The sequence below is a fragment of the Colobus angolensis genome, unplaced genomic scaffold (assembly GCF_000951035.1).
Source record: "Colobus angolensis palliatus isolate OR3802 unplaced genomic scaffold, Cang.pa_1.0 Scaffold239, whole genome shotgun sequence".
Taxonomy (NCBI): Eukaryota; Metazoa; Chordata; class Mammalia; order Primates; family Cercopithecidae; genus Colobus; species Colobus angolensis.
In genome coordinates this window covers 58,307-73,705 of record NW_012115588.1, presented here as the reverse complement: position 1 = coordinate 73,705, position 15,399 = coordinate 58,307, and the positions used below count along the sequence as shown (strand labels likewise).

The 15,399-nt window shown below is 52.7% G+C and overlaps 1 protein-coding gene across 1 annotated transcript in view; it reads right to left on the bottom strand.

Annotated features, from left to right (window-relative positions):
• Positions 1 to 13,486, bottom strand: part of TEF (thyrotrophic embryonic factor) — a 36,283-nt gene extending 22,797 nt beyond the window's left edge. The window contains exon 1 of the mRNA XM_011945073.1: positions 13,215 to 13,486. Within this exon, the coding sequence (XP_011800463.1) occupies positions 13,215 to 13,281 (67 nt within the window). The 5' untranslated portion in view covers positions 13,282 to 13,486. The remainder of the gene's footprint in view (positions 1 to 13,214) is intronic.
• Between the last annotated feature and the right edge of the window lie 1,913 nt (positions 13,487 to 15,399).

Here is a 15,399-nt window from a genome sequence, read left to right as displayed (position 1 = left end):
GCCGCCCCTGTGTCCCCTGATTGGAGCAAGCTGGAGTCTTCGTCGTGGGCCTTCCTCGGCGCGGTCCCTTCCCTCCTACCAGTGTTCCCCGCCCCCCACCAGTGTTCCCCCTTCACCGCCCTCTTCATAACCCTTGCCCTCCCCAACCACCGCAGCCTCTCCCTCTTGTTTCCGACTTGCAACCTTCCAGACGCGCTACCGAAGAGGGGCGGGGCTCGGAGCGGCCTGGCCGGCCAAGGGGACCTATCCGACCTACTGCTCGCGCGGCGTGACCGCCCCCCGTGGGTCACGTGGAGCCGCAGCCGAGTCTGGTCGCGTGGGGTGGGGGCAGAGGAGGAAGGCGCGGGAACAGCCAATGGAGGGCGGGGGCGGGGCCCTGGGAGGTGCACGAGGCGCCACACGTGCGGGGCTGCGGCGGGGCGGGAGGGGAAGGGAGGGATAGGCTTTTCTGTTCTGGGGACTCTGCCCAGGGTCGCGGGGCAGGGACGCAGAGCCCAGCTCACACTTCGGCTCCCACGCGACCCAGAGGTCGCCTGAGGGCAGGACCGAGGACCGCGACCTGCCGAGCCGTAGGGATGGCCCGAGCAGGGTTGGCCGCCCCAGAGCGGGGTGTCGGGTTGCCCACGCATCCAGATAAACACTAGCGTGGAGGGAGCATCCCTGAGGCTCTGTCCTGAGCCAGAGCTGGGGTACATGCTTCCGCCCTCCCACTTACTAGCTTATGACCTTGGGAAAGTCCGGTTTCTTCTCTCGAGCTTGTTTCCTCGGCCATAAAATTAAGAGATTGGGCTAGATAATCTCTACAGTCCCAAACAGATGTGAAATTCTTTTCCTTTCTAGGACTCTCCCTTCTTTTACCTAGAAAACAAAAACCTCCTTGACACCAGGTACCGATCCCACGTTTTGTGGGAGAACCACCTCTTCTCTTAAAATATAAATCTTCCCCGGGAGTTCTGCAGGAATCTGTAAAAATGTAATATGTCGAGCGGTACATAAATGTAAAGCTGCTCCTAAACAGCGCTCAGAACTTTGTACCTCTTTATAGTACAAATCAGACTCCGCTGCAAACGCAAGCAACATTAGACTCCCTGCTTAACTCCCGGAAGGCAGAGCTTGGCTTGTTTATCCAGCATCCCTGCAGTGGCCCAGCCCATCTAGCAGGAGGGGTTGGGGGGTGGTATAGTGATAGCCCTTGGTTCAGGGGGTAAACACATGATCCAAACACCCACAGCCAGCTAAAAGTTGTCAAGCTGATGCAATCAGAATTTTGTTGAGGCTGGGCTTGGTGACTCACGCCTGTAATCCCGGCACTTTGGGAGGCTGAGACGGGCGGATCACCTGAGGTCAGGAGTTCGAGACCAGCCTGGCCAACGGCAAAACCCCGACACTACTGTAAGTACAGAAATAATTAGACAGGCATGGTGGCTGGCGCCTGTAATCCCAGCTACTGGGGAAGCCGAGGCAGGAGAATCCTGGGAGGTGGGAGGTTGCGGGGAGCCGAGATCGCACCACTGCACTCAAGCCTGCGCGACGGAGGGAGACGCCATCTCAAAAAATAAAATAATTTTGTGGGGGGTTGAGAAGGAAAAAGAAGTTGGGTAGCTAACCAGGCCTGGAAAGCAAGAGATTTGAAGGACTTTGGGTGGTGGTAGGGACAGGATGATGGGTCTGATTAGAAAATTCAAGCTCTCACTGCCACTCTAACTGAACCTCAGTCATTTTCTGAATCTGATGCCTCGATTGTTTTACCTTTTCAGGCCTCCTTTTCCTTTTATGTCAGATGGAGTTAGGGCAGGCTTTACCTTATGGGGTTGGGTTTTTTTCTTTCTTTTTTTCTTTTTTTTTTTTTTTGAGACGGAGTTTGCTCTTGTTGCCCAGACTGGAGTGCAGTGGCACGATCTCGGCTCACTGTAACCTCTGTCTCCTGGGTTCAAGCGATTCTCCTGCCTCAGCCTCCTGAGTAGCTGAGATTACAGGCGTGCATCACCACGTCCGGCTAATTTATTTATTTTCTTTTTTTTCTGAGACGGAGTCTCACTCTGTCGCCCAGGCTGGAGTGCAGTGGCGGGATCACGGCTCACTGCGAACTCCGCCTCCCAGGTTCCTGCAATTCTCCTGCCTCAGCCTCCCTAGTAGCTGGTACTACAGGCGCCCGCCACTGTGCCCAGCTAATTTTTTGTAATTTTAGTAGAGACGGGGTTTCACCACATTGGCCAGGCTGGTCTCGAACTCCTGACCTCAGGTAATCCACCCGCCTGGGTCTTCCAAAGTGCTGGGATTACAGGCGTGAGCCACCGCGCCTGGCCTACCTTATGGGGTTTCTGTGAGCCAATTTGTGTAGGTTCACAGTTACAAACCTTCAATACATGTAGTTTTCATAATTTTACTAAAACTGGTTGGCATATCCATTATCCCAGAGGTTAGTATGTTGCTTGTGTCACTCTCTGTAGTGAAAATAGTTAATCGTGTACAGAAAATTGGTTGCGTTGTAGAATTGTTAGTGAGAATTCTGTGTGTGGCTAAGCTTAAATATCTTTAGGGGAAGCTAACCTAGACAAAGGGTATTCCAAGGAAATTGATTAAATCAATACAGGGGCCAGGCATGGTGGCTCACCCCTGTAATCCCAGCACTTTGGGAGGCTGAGGCAGGCGGATCACCTGAGGTCAGGAGTTCGAGACCAGCCTGGCCAACATGGCGAAACCCTGTCTCCATTAAGAATACGAAAATAGGCTGGGCACGGTGGCTCACGCCTCTAATCCCAGCACTTTGGGAGGCCGTGGCGGGTGGATCACGAGGTCAGGAGGTCGAGACCACAGTGAAACCCCGTCTCTACTAAAAATACAAAAAATTAGCTGGGCACAGTGGCGAGCCCCTGTAGTCCCAGCTACTTGGGAGGCTGAGGCAGGAGGATTGCTTGAACCTGGGAGGCGGAGGTTGCAGTGAGCTAAGATCATGCCACTGCACTCCAGTCTGGGCGAGAGAGTGAAACTCTGTCTCAAAAAAAAGAAAAAAGAAAACAATATAGGAAGCTTTTTAAAAAACCTGCTAGTTTGGCCATGAGGAGACTTGATGGCTTAGAGTCATATCCATATAGTCTCATGGCTAATATGACATTATTGCTGAGAAGAAAAACCCATTCTCAAAGTATTAGAGGATGATTAATGATAACAGTGGAAGGTTCTAACACGTGTTTATGAGAAAGATGGGATGTAGTAAGAGGAAGTAAAGATTTAGATTTTCTGTTTTTAGCTGTAGTTATCCAAAATGAATAATGCCTACTCCAGTCATCTCCCAGCCTGGAGCAACTACCATAACAGGCAAGTGATGCTGGTGAGAAGTGAGACTGGCGGGTTAAGCCTCCAGAACTTGGTGTTCATGTACTGACACTTCCCAAAGAGGGTTTTTCCCCCTGGATAACCAGAGGGTAAATGATGTGTCACAAATACTGCAGGAGCATTGTAAACATGTTCTCTATGGTGCTTAATTGCAAGCTGTGAGAGGTTAGCTACATTGCTAGTTTGCAGCATTAAACAGTGCCGTCCTGGAGGTGGGAGCCATTATGTTCTCCTCTTCATTCTCCACCACAGCAGCCTCTCTCTACCTCTGTCTCCTATCACTAAAGTGGGAATAATGGTGTGACCTTGCCCCATCTTAGTGGAGGTATAAATGTTAAGAGAAGTAGTTAGCTAATTTCCATAGTTTGTGAGCCTTACAAAGAAAGAAACTCCGGCCGGGCGCAGGGGCTCACACCTGTAATCCCAGCACTTTGGGAAGCCGAGGCGGGCGGATCACAAGGTCAGCAGATCAAGACTATCCTGGCTAACACGGTGAAACTCCATCTCTACTAAAAATACAAAAAATTAGCCGGGCGTGGTGGCGGGCACCTGTAGTCCCAGCTACTCAGGAGCCTGAGGCAGGAGAATGGCGTGAACCTGGGAGGAGGAGCTTGCAGTGAGCCGAGATCGCGCCACTGCACTCCAGCCTGGGAGACAGAGCGAGACTCTGTCTCAAGAAGAAGAAATAAACCCCTTAAGAAGAACATGTTATTACATGATTAAGACTTTAAAGGCTGAGAGATTAGAGAGGTTTTTCAAGGGGAAAAAAGAGAGAAAAATAAAGGTATGATGTGGAACAGCGGCCCAGCCTGGACAACATAGTGAGACCTCATCTCTACAAACAGTAAACAGCCTGATGTGCTCACCTCAGCAGCACAAATACTAAAATTGGAACGATACAGAGAAGATTCGCATGGCCCCTGTGCAAGGATGACATGCAAATTCGTGAAGCGTTCCATTTTTTCAAAGAAAAAAAAAAATTAGCTGAGTATGGTAGTACGCCTGTAGCCCCAGCTACTCAGGAGGCTGAGGTGGGAGGATTGCTAGTGCCCAGGAGATCAAGGCTATAATAAGCTGTGATTGTGCCACACTGCGCTCCAGCCTGGGTGACAGAGAGAGACCCTGTCTCCAAATAACAAAAAACAAGAAACAAAACCACACTGGTTTCTTAGGGAAGCATGGGTCCTGGGGAGACCCTCTTCAGTTGCTGACCCAGCCATATAGCCATAGGCAAGTGACTTCTAACCCTCAGTTACTTTTCCTTGGAAACAGAGATGGCTATGCCCACCTCACGGGATGGTTGTGAGGATGACTTGTGATGTGTGATGCCAGGTGCCTGCCTGGCACGGTATACATTGTGGAGTGGGTAGGTACCCACCCTTCCCTTCCCGTTCAAGCTGTGTTGGGTCAGGAGTAGAATTATTCTGGATGTGAGGACAAGGCTGCGGGCCTGAGGGTGGGTTTAGAGCCTAAGCTACAGACAAGATTGGATGTGAAATGTCCATTTTCCAGAGCTGGACGACTGGCTGTACATTCTCGTCATTACTATTCCAGAAACCTGCTAGCCAGCCCAAGCTAAAAACTTTGTTCAGGCCTGGCACAGTGGCTTACGCCTGTAATCCCAGCACTTTGGCAGGCCAAGGCGGGTGGCTCACTTAAGGCCAGCAGTTCAAGACCAGCCAACATGGCAAAACCCCATCTCTATGAAAATTAGCCGGGCATGGTGGTGGGCACCTGTAATCCCAGCTACTCTGGAGGCTGAGACAAGAGAATCACTGTGGAAGTTGCAGTGAGCCAAGATTGCGCCACTGCGCTTCAGCCTGGCCTACAGAGCGAGACTGTCTCAACAAAACAAAACAAAACAAAAACAAAACAAAAACTTTGTCAGTTGAACATATGCAGAATAAGTGATTTTCATTAAGCCATTTTGCCAGTTTGGATTATTTTTACTGAAACTTGAAGTTTAGAGGAGCTAAAAGTCCAACACAGGAGCCTTTGGCCAGATACCCTATAATGATCTCTTTGGGCATATATTCAGCGCCTAGTAGAACAGTCCCATTCTGTTTTCTGAGTTACTGAAAATGGGACATGGGCCTGGGATGTGTGAGAGCAGGAGGGTGATAAGGCTTCTTCCATTGAGCTCTAACAAAGCCTGGTTATCTGTGTTTTTTGCCCAAATCAAATGCAGGAGGGCACAGTGCTTTGTTCAGGGTAGTAACTCAGTAAAAATATACCTTTCTTTTCTTTTTTCTTTTTTTAAAAAATTCCCACCCGATCGGTAAATATTTGTTGGCTTGCTTTGTTCTTGGTGCTGGTAGGACGGTTAACCAAACGTTTCAGAGCTAAGTGATAGGCATTTGGAGCATTAATAATGTTAAATAACAGTCACTGTGTTTGATTCACAGTTGAACCTGGAACAGCAAACGTGAGCCATCCTTCGGCAAGTCTGCCCGCACAAGCCTTCTCAGCAGCTCTCCTTTCTAGCCCGCATGCCTGTGGCTGGGCTCTGTGGTTTGTACCTTGGTCTCAGTGTGTTCCAGGGGAGAAGTGGTGGGTGGAGGCTCTTCACTGATTCTTGCCCTCCTCTCAAAAGTGCTAGTTTCCTGTTTGTCTTGCATTCTGTTTGCTACCAGGGCTTGGTCTGCAAATGGAGAGCTGCCCGAAGAGTGCCCTTTCCAGAGAGAAGCCCTCACCTCTGCCCTCTGTGATGTCTCAGAAGCCGCCACCTGATAGCCACGGTTTCTGCAGTCAAAGCTGTGCTGGGAGGACAGAGGTGGGGCTCTGGAGCCAGACCCCATGGGGCTGACTTCTGCTTCCACTTTAGTTGGCCCTTGAACAACAGGGGCTTGAACTGCATGAGTCTACTTACATGTGGATTTTTTTTCAACAAAAGTTACAATAAGTTTGCCTGCCTCTCCTGCCTCCCCTTCCACTTCTGCTACCCCTGAAACAACAAGATCGACCCCTCTTCTTCCTCCACCTCCTCCTCTTCCTCAGCCTACTCAATATGGAGACAAGGATGAAGACCTTTACAATGATCCACTTCAACTTAGTTAAGAGTAAGTGTATTTTCTGTTATTATTTTCTTTCTTTTTTTTTGAGACAGTTTCGCTCTGTCCCCCAGGCTGGAGTGCAATGGTGCTGTCATAGCTCACTGCAGCCTTAAACTGCTGGTCTCAAGCAATCCTCCTGCCCCAACCTCCAGAGTAGCTTGGATTTCAGGTATGCACTACCTTGCCTGGTTAATTTTTGATTTTTTTGTAGAGACAGGGTCTCACTATGTTGCTCAGGCTGGTCTCAAACTCCTGGGCTCAAGTACTCTCCCACTTTAGCCTCCCAAAGTGCTGGGATTACAGGCATGAGCCACTGCTCCCGGTCATGATTTTCTTAATAACATTTTCTTTTCTCTAGCTTACTTTGTTGTAGAATACATTATATAGGCCAGGTGTGGTGGCTCATGCCTGCAGTCCCGGCACTTTGGGAGGCTGAGGCAGGCAGATCACGAGGTCAGGAGTTCCCGACCAGCATGGCCAACATAGTGAAACCCTGTCTGTACTAAAAATACAAAAATTAGCCGGTGTGATGGTGCGCACCTGTAGTCTCAGCTACTCGGGAGGCTGAGGCAGGAGAATCGCTTGAACCCCAGAGGCAGAGGTTGCAGTGAGCCGAGACCACGCCATTGCACTCCAGCCTGGGTGACAGAGACTCCGTCTCCCCCCTAAAAAAACAAAAATCAAACAAACAAAAAAAAAACAGGCCGGGCATGGTGACTCACACCTGTCATCCCAGCACTTTGGGAGGCCAAGGCGGGTAGATCACGAGGTCAGGAGTTCGAGACCAGCCTGGCCAAGATGGTGAAACCCCATCTCTACTAAAAATACAAAAATTATCCGGACGTGGTGGTGGGCGCCTATAATCCCAGCTACTTGGGAGGTCAAGGCAGGAGAATCACTTGAACCCAGGAGGCAGAGGTTGCAGTGAGCCTAGAACCTGGGCGACAGAGTGAGACTCCGTCTAAAAAAAATATGGTATATAATACATGTACAAAATAAATGTTCATCGACTGTTGATGTTATCTGTAAGGCTTCCCATCAACAGTAGGCTATTGGTGGTTAAGCTTTTGGGGAGTCAAAAATTATATGCAGATTTTCTACTGCGTGCAGTGCAGCATTCCTAATCCCCGTGGTAGTCAAGGGTTAACTGTATTTGTTGGTGATCTTGGGCAAATTATTGAACCTCTCTGTACCTTGGTGTCCGAAGTAAAGGAGTCCATTCAGGCACAGTGCTAGGATACCACCTGGCCTATCGCATGGGCTCAGTTAAAGTTAGCTCCTACTGTAATTCCTGCTTGGATTGTTCTGGGGATACCTCATTTCTCCCCACCAGCCACTTCCCCAAGAATAGTGAGTGTGGGGGGTCCTTACAGACAGGGAGATGACAGCATCCCTCCTCTTTATGACCGTCAAGGCTCCGCAGGCGCTCACCTCGTACTCCTCTCCCCCTTGCTTGCTTTCTGCAGCCATAGTGGCCTTTTATTCCTGAGACCTGTTTTGTCTTTCCCGTCCCAGGAAGGGCCTTTGCGGGTGTTCTTCCCACAGCCTGAAAGTTCCTCGGGTAGCTGGCTCTTCCTCACCCTCCAGGCCTGCAGCCTCGGTTCAAATGCCTCTCCCTGGGAGAGGCCGGTCCTGACCACGCCGCCTCCTGCCTAACACAGCTGATGGGGTCTCCCTCTGGAGTCCAAACGCCAGGGGAGCAAGAGTACAGTTGGTTTCCTTCACCCCGGGCTCCCCAAGCATAACACATGCTCTGGAAGCACATGACGAGTGGCTGGGCGGCCAAGAGCTACCGCCCGAGACATGCTTTCAGAGCCCAGAGAACCCTATGGGTAGGCACGAGCCTGGTGTCAGGAGGAACTGGGTTTGAATCCTTCAACAACTGTGTGGCCTTCCCTCTCTGAGCGTTGATGTCCTCATTTGTAGAGTGGATGATCATACCTTCTTCACAGAGCCATTGCACACATAATGACATAGGAGCATGCAATACAGTCCTGGCACACGCTCAGGAGATGGTGGCTGTCAAGTCAGGAGCCCGTCCTGTAGCAGCCTAGCCATCTGGAAGGAGCACTCCTCGACGCTGCCATCAATGCCTGGCACTTGGTGAGAATGAGTTTCTCACATTTCTCTGAAGGGGTGGGGTGGGGGGCAGGTAGAGAAGAAGGCTCTGGGCTCCTAGGGTGGGAAGGAAGAAGAGAGAGACTGACCCTGAGGGTAGCCAGTGTCTCTGAGTCCATTTTCTCACCAGAAGAACAGGGGAAATATACCATTTAGAAGGAGGTAGTGAGGATTAAATGAGCTAGCGTGTCCAGCGCGTCGAAGGCCCTCTCCCCCACTGTCCTCGTCCCTGGAAGCAAACTCCTCGATTTCTCAGTTTTGCTCTGGTTCCCAGGCTGTGCATGGAGGCAAACACAGGGCCCTTTACTCAGGCCAAGCTCAGGAGAGCCCAGGCTGCACCGAGTCCACCCTCTTGGCTCATTTGTCTCAATCCACCAGGAGGATGACACCAAGGCTCTCTCTTCCTGTACCCCTGCCTCCGCCCCAGCAAGTCCTGCTGAGATCCTGCCTGTTGTGAAATGGGGCTGTCCTGTTGCGTGCAGGGCAGATGGCACCATGCCTCTAGGAGCCTCAGCACGTGTTTCCAAGGAGACAGCCGTGTGTGTGTATGTGTGTGTGTGTACACACCAACTTGTAACATCCAGTTCTTCAAAGGAAGGTGGAAAGAAGGGAATGAAGGTCAGGTTGCAAGTGGGATGTAGGTAGAAGGCGCACAATGCCAGGCCACGCTGCTGTTTGCCTTTCACAGAAAAAATCAGCACGGCACCTCACGGTTTGCAGACACTTTCACATGGGATAACTCACTTAATCTTGGCAACAAGCTCGTGACACAGATATTCTTTTCTGCTTTTTAAAGTCTGGAGATGGAGAGAGAGGGGGGCAAGTCCCAACCAGTGGGTTGTAGAATTAGGATTTGTGTCCTGACTCTGATCATAAGCCCCCTGCTCTCTTCCCAGGGCCATGCTGCCTTGTCCAGAAAGGATTCTAGATCAGGAGTGCCTCTAGGTGGGGGTGCCACCTGCCCAGCCCAAAGCAAAGGCCTTGTTCAGCCTTCGAGGTGTATGTTCAGGCTCCACAACTCCCTGAAACGGAGGCCTGAGTGACTGGAGATGACAGGAAGATGGGAGGGGTATCTCTAAGCATAGCCAAGGCCCCATGGGAGAGGGAAGGATAGGGTATAAAATGCTAATCATATGATTTAGAGACACATGTCTTTCTGGAAGCTGGAAGAGAAAGACGTGAGAGCTGGAGTGAGCAGTCTGGAACAGAATCAACTCCTGGAAAAGGATCCTTGGGAGACAGGGTGGGAGTGAAGGCAGGAAGAGTGTTTTTCAGGATTTAGGGCCCAGGGACATAGAGGGGAAACTGAGCCAGGGCTTGGGCTACAGACCCACCCTTTTGTTGGAAATGGATTTCTCTACCAAAAGGGAAATTATTTGAACTCATGGCCTAGAGTGAAGGCCACCAAGCAGCCGTTGTCGCTGGAAGCCAAGGGAGTCTGGGAGCTGGTCACTTCTGGTGGAGAAAGTCTGTTTATCCAGGGACAGGAAAGAAGGAAGGTCTACATGGACTGGGCTGGGAGGCCCAGGGGCAGCATTAGGGAGAGGGGCCCCAAGTCTAGGTTTCAAGGGGCGTCATTGAACTAGAAAACGAAATGAGGCAGGGTGCAGTGACTCACGCCTGTAATCCCAGCACTTTGGGAGGCCGAGGCAGCTGGATCACTGGAGGTCAGGAGTTTGAGACCAGCCTGGCCAATATGGTGAAACCTGTCTCTACTAGAAATACAAAAATTAGCTGGGCGTGGTGGCAGGTGCCTGTAATCCTAGCTACTCAGGAGGCTGAGGCAGGAGAATTGCTTGAACATGGAAGGTGGAGGTTGCAGTGAGCTGACATTGCACCACTGCCCTCCAGCCTGGGCAACAGAGTGAGACAATGTCTAAAAAAACAACAACAAAAAAACAGTGGGTGCAGTGGCTCACGCCTGTAATCCCAGCACTTTGGGAGGCCAAGGCGGGTGGATCACGAGGTCAAGAGATCAAGACCATCCTGGCCAACATGGTGAAACCCCGTCTCTACTAAACATACAAAAATTAGCCTGGCATGGTGGCGGTGCCTGTAGTCCCAGGTACTTGGATGGCTGAGGCAGGAGAATTGCTTAAATTCTCTCCGCCGGGAGGCGGAGGTTGCAGTGAGCCGAAATTGCACCACTGCACACACTCCAGCCTGGCGATAGAGCAAGACTGTGTCTCAAAAAAAAGGAAAGAAAGAAAAGAAAGTAGAGTGAGAGACTGCATGGAGCAGAGAGCATAGCGCACACCTGGATTTTCTCACACTCCGCACGGCTTTCCTGTACACTTCCCTCCCGCTGGAGGCGAGATACGCTCTACACGTGACCTAAATGCGTGCTGAAGCACAGCCGTGGGGCAGGAGAAAGAAGGGAAAATAGGGAGTTTGTAAACAGTCCTCCAAAGAGATAACTGCCCCCTTCCACCGGACGGGAGCAGCAGGAAGTCCACCAAAGCAAGGGCACGCGGGCCTGAGGGCGTCCCTGTTTTCTGGAGCACCTGGTCTCTGTCGTCTTTCTCCCATTCAAACCCAAAGTCAGAGCAGTGGGAGATGGGAGAGAAGCCACTTCGACAACAACTTAAGTACATGGTCCCCAATGGCAAGTAATTCCGTAATCATTCTGTGTGGCGGATAGACCCTCTTTTCAACAAAGTCTATCGCTTTTCAGGTAGACATTTGTGTTTATAAATGGTCTGGAGATTCGGGCAGCTTTGGGAAACTGATTGCAGATTAGGGGGCAATAATGCGCTGCGGTCATTGTGACCCCTGTGGCTCTTCAACCCTCTTCCGCCCATTTTATCTGGCAGTTGGCTGCAAGCATCTGTCAGTCCCATGGGACCTCATGCTTCTCACCCTCAGACGCCACATGAAGTGACAGGAGGTGACCCAAGACTGGCCCACACCCCTTAGACCTGCCCAGCCATGCTGGACTAACTAATTCTCGGCCACAGCTTGCCAGTGCTCGGCAAAGCTCTGCCTGAAACCTTGGGCGGTCCCCTATGTGCCAGGCCCTGACTTCGCTCATCCACAGTGAGGGAGGGGACTTTTCGGCTATTGCAGGGCTCTGCGCACCATCTGGGAGCCAGAGACTGGCAGCTGCTGCCACACTTCAAAGGCCTTGTTATCCTCATCTGAGGAGCAGTGCCCCGAGTCGCCCCTGAGAATCCTCCCTGCCCCACTGGCAGCCTCGCCCTTCGTGTGCGTGCTGGGGGACATCCTGGGACACCTGAGGGGAGCCAGCAGGGGCTGCACCACCCTTCCTGGGTTCCTGGACCAAGGAGGGGACCGTCTACCTTAGCTTTTGGACAGGTGCTCAGCTCCGCCAACCCTCACAGGCCACTCAGAGATGCCAAAAAAGTCAGCTGGGGCTTGTTTGTGGGTGTGGACTCCAAACGGGGGCAGATCCCTTGGGCTGACTTGCAGAGGGCTTCCCTGAGGAGGTGGGCTTCTCCTGGTGAACCACTGGTGTCCCCAGTGCTAGGAGGCCCCAGGAGCGCCTTCTGTGACACTCATCTTGGAGGGTGGCCTGGACTGTCCCAGCATTTGACAGTGTGGGGTGTGGTCGGAGGGGCCTGAGCCCAGAGCTGCATGCGAGAGCTCAGGAGCCCCTGCCCTGAGCTCCCAGAACCCCCTTCCCGTTCGGGCAATGTGTCCTTAGGAGCAGAACCTGCTGACCCTCCTTTCCTGATGCCCTGATTTAGCACAAGCAAACCCACACCCAGTTCCAGAGGGGTGAAGGGAGGCCAGGGGCTGTGGGGTCTGTCTCCTGGCTCTGGTTTGGGAATGGGCTGAGAGCATCCTGGGGAAGGAAGTCCTGCAGGGACCACCAGGGCCACCTGGTGATGCTAGGTAGCAGGTGCTGGCACAGCAGGATGAGAGGGAGGCCTGAGAAAGGTCCCCTGAGAGGACACCCCAGGCGCCGGAGGCAGACTCAGGCAGCAGAGGCCAGCGGGGCCCCTCTAAAGGCAAGGAGGAGCTGGAGCCCTGGGGACCTGGGGGTGACCCCTGAAGTCTGGGAACAGAAGAGATTTGGAGAGAGACTTATCAGGATTCTCTCCCGAACTAATCTGGCCATGGGGTTCCCAGGCAGGACTTAGGAGACAACTGGTGCTGGCCACCAGGTCTGCCCCTTGGTCCACGCCCTCCTCTCTCCTGCCTCATGCGTGTTTTGCCTGTGGTATCCTAGGAACGCAGGGCTTCGAGCCTTGTGGTCCTGTTACATAACAGCTTCCATCCCATCCATGAGTTCAGCCCTCCGGCAAGCGGGAGCTGCAGCAGGCGCACCAAGGAAAGCCTCTGCTTCAGACCCGGGCTCCTGCTGCCCAGATCCACAGTGCCTGCCACTCTGCCACCCGCAGCGTACAGCGGGAGGGAGCTTCATAAGCAGTCAGCATCCAGCCAGATTCTTTCAACAGGACCGCCTGTCGTGTCCTGGTCCCACATGAGCACAGCACCTGTCAGTGGCCACACACTGGCCATGGCTTCCCCAAATCCGGCAGGCCTAGGAAACAGTCCTGGAGCCGGTGTGACACATGCCTCCTCGAACCCCTCTCTGCACTCTGCACCCTGAGACCAAGGGCACACCACTACCGGGACCCTCCCTGGCTGGGAGATGCCCGTCCTGCCACTGTGCTTGTGGCTGCCCCCTCGCACCCTCGAGTACCTGGGCAGCCAGCCATTGCAGGTCACCTGCGCGCCTACCTGTTCTCTTCTCTGGCCAAGGCAGAGAGTGCTCCAGCAGGGACTTGAGGACCTCGGGCATGTCCATGGCAGGGGCCACTGGGAACCAGTCGCAGCTCACACAGCCCAGCAGGAGGTGCTTGCTCCAGGGAGTTCAGAAGCAGCTGGAGAGGCAGGGGCCGGCCAAAGCCGCAGGCTAAGGGGAGGCAGGCGGGGTGGGAGCCTTGAGGCAGCCAATGGCCAGCACCAGTCCCGGCCCGCCCGTCCACCCCCGGCTTGGCCACCTGCCAGCTCTGGCTGCAGCCAGGCCTTCCCTTCCCGCTGCTTGGCAGGGCGGGCCTGGCCCTGCGCCAGCTGCAGCACGTGGAGCTGTCGCGCCAATCCTCTGACAGAGCCCAGCCTGTTATCTAACTTTGGAAAGGGAAGTTCTCCCCCAGGCTGGGAGCCATAACTGGGGCTGCCAGGTGAGAATGGTAAGCTCCACGCCCACAGCAAGCATGCATCGGCATGGAGGAGCCCTGGAGGCTCAGGCACACGGTAGAGACCATCCCAGACTGGGACCTAAGGCTGCAAGAGAAAAGGAGGATGACAGGCAAGGACAGCACCTCAGGCAGCCCAGCACAAGATACCCTGTGTTGGCAGATGCAGGGACGCAGGTGGGCATCATGCCCTCTCCTATGAGTTGGTGAGCCTCAAGGGCTTGTGGCGTGTTTTGATGCTGTGTTTATGCCCTGCACGCTTACCCTGCAAGGCACGCCAGTGTACATGTGGCATGCGTAACTGGGGCTTTATACCATCTACACAGCCTGAAGCCTGTTCCCCAAAAGGAAGTGACAAAACCTACTGCTTGGTTCTTTGGTCTTCAGGGGAGAGAGGAAAAGGGGCAGGTGCCAGGAGACCAGGCACCACTGAAAAGGGGGCAGCTCTGCCAGCCTGCTTCAGGCTTGTCCTGGATAAGGAATCCCTGCTTTCCAGTCATCGTGGGGGCTTAAGGTGCCAGTTGGCTGTTTGCTGTAGTCCCCTGTCATATCCTCCCACCAGGACGGTGGCCCCTGTGGTCTTTGGGTTACTTGGATGTGTGGGTGAAGCCAAGGTTCTGGATGTCACTGTCCACCTCAGACCAGCATCAGAGCAAAGCCGGACTTGTCAGGGGATGCCAGGTTCTCGGTTCTGCCTTACATTGCTGTGGGATCTTGAGCAAGCTTGGCAGCAACTCTGGGTCTCAGTTCCCGAACCACCTAATGTAGTGACCTCTAAGGTGCTGTTCAGCTCTAGTTCTATGGCTCTGAAGCTCCAGGTGGGCTGCAGTAAATATTGGTTTTCTGCACAGTAGCAGATTTTTTTTTTTTTTTTTTTTTTTTGAGATAGGGTCTTTGTTGCTCAGGCTGAAGTGCAGTGGTGGGATCATGGCTCACTGCCTTATCCTTGTGAGTAGCTGGGACTATAGGTGCATGCTGCCATACTGGACTGTTTTTTTCTTGTGTAAAGACAGGGTCTCACTGTTGCCCAGGCTGGTCTCAAATCCTGGGTTCAAGCCATCCTCCGGTCTTGGCCTCCCAAAGTCCTGGGATTACGGGTGTGAATACTGCCCCTGGCCTGTAGCTGGCTTTTCTTTTTCCTTCCTTTTTTTTTTGAGAGAAGTCTCGCTCTTGTCTCCCAGGTTTGAGTGCAATGACTTTATCTTGGCCCACTGCAACCTCCACCTCCCAGGTTCAAACGATTCTCCTACCTCTGCCTCCCAAGTAGCTGGGATTAAGGCACCTGCTACCACGTCCGGTTAATTTTTGTAGTTTTTAGTAGAGACAGGGTTTCACCATGTTGGCCAGGCTGGTCTCGAACTCCTGACCTCAGATGATCTGCCCACCTCGGCCTCCCACAGTGCTGGAATTACAGGCTGAGCCATCGCATCTGGTCCGCCTATAGCTGGTTTCTAAGCAGTCCTTTGTTGTTTCCCAAAATTCCATTTTGTACAGAATCAAAAATACTCCAGGAGCCCCCTCTGGCTTCTTCCTTTCCCCATGATCCCAGCTTATCCGGTAATTACCCTCCTTCCCTCCCTAATGACCCTCCCCAAATTATGCTCTTTCCCAAATTAAATAAAAATTAATTTTGGGAGGGATTGCATTGGGAGGTGGGAGGGGGGAGGGATTGCATTGGGGAGTTATACCTGATATAAATGATGAATTGATGGGTGCTGACGAGTTGA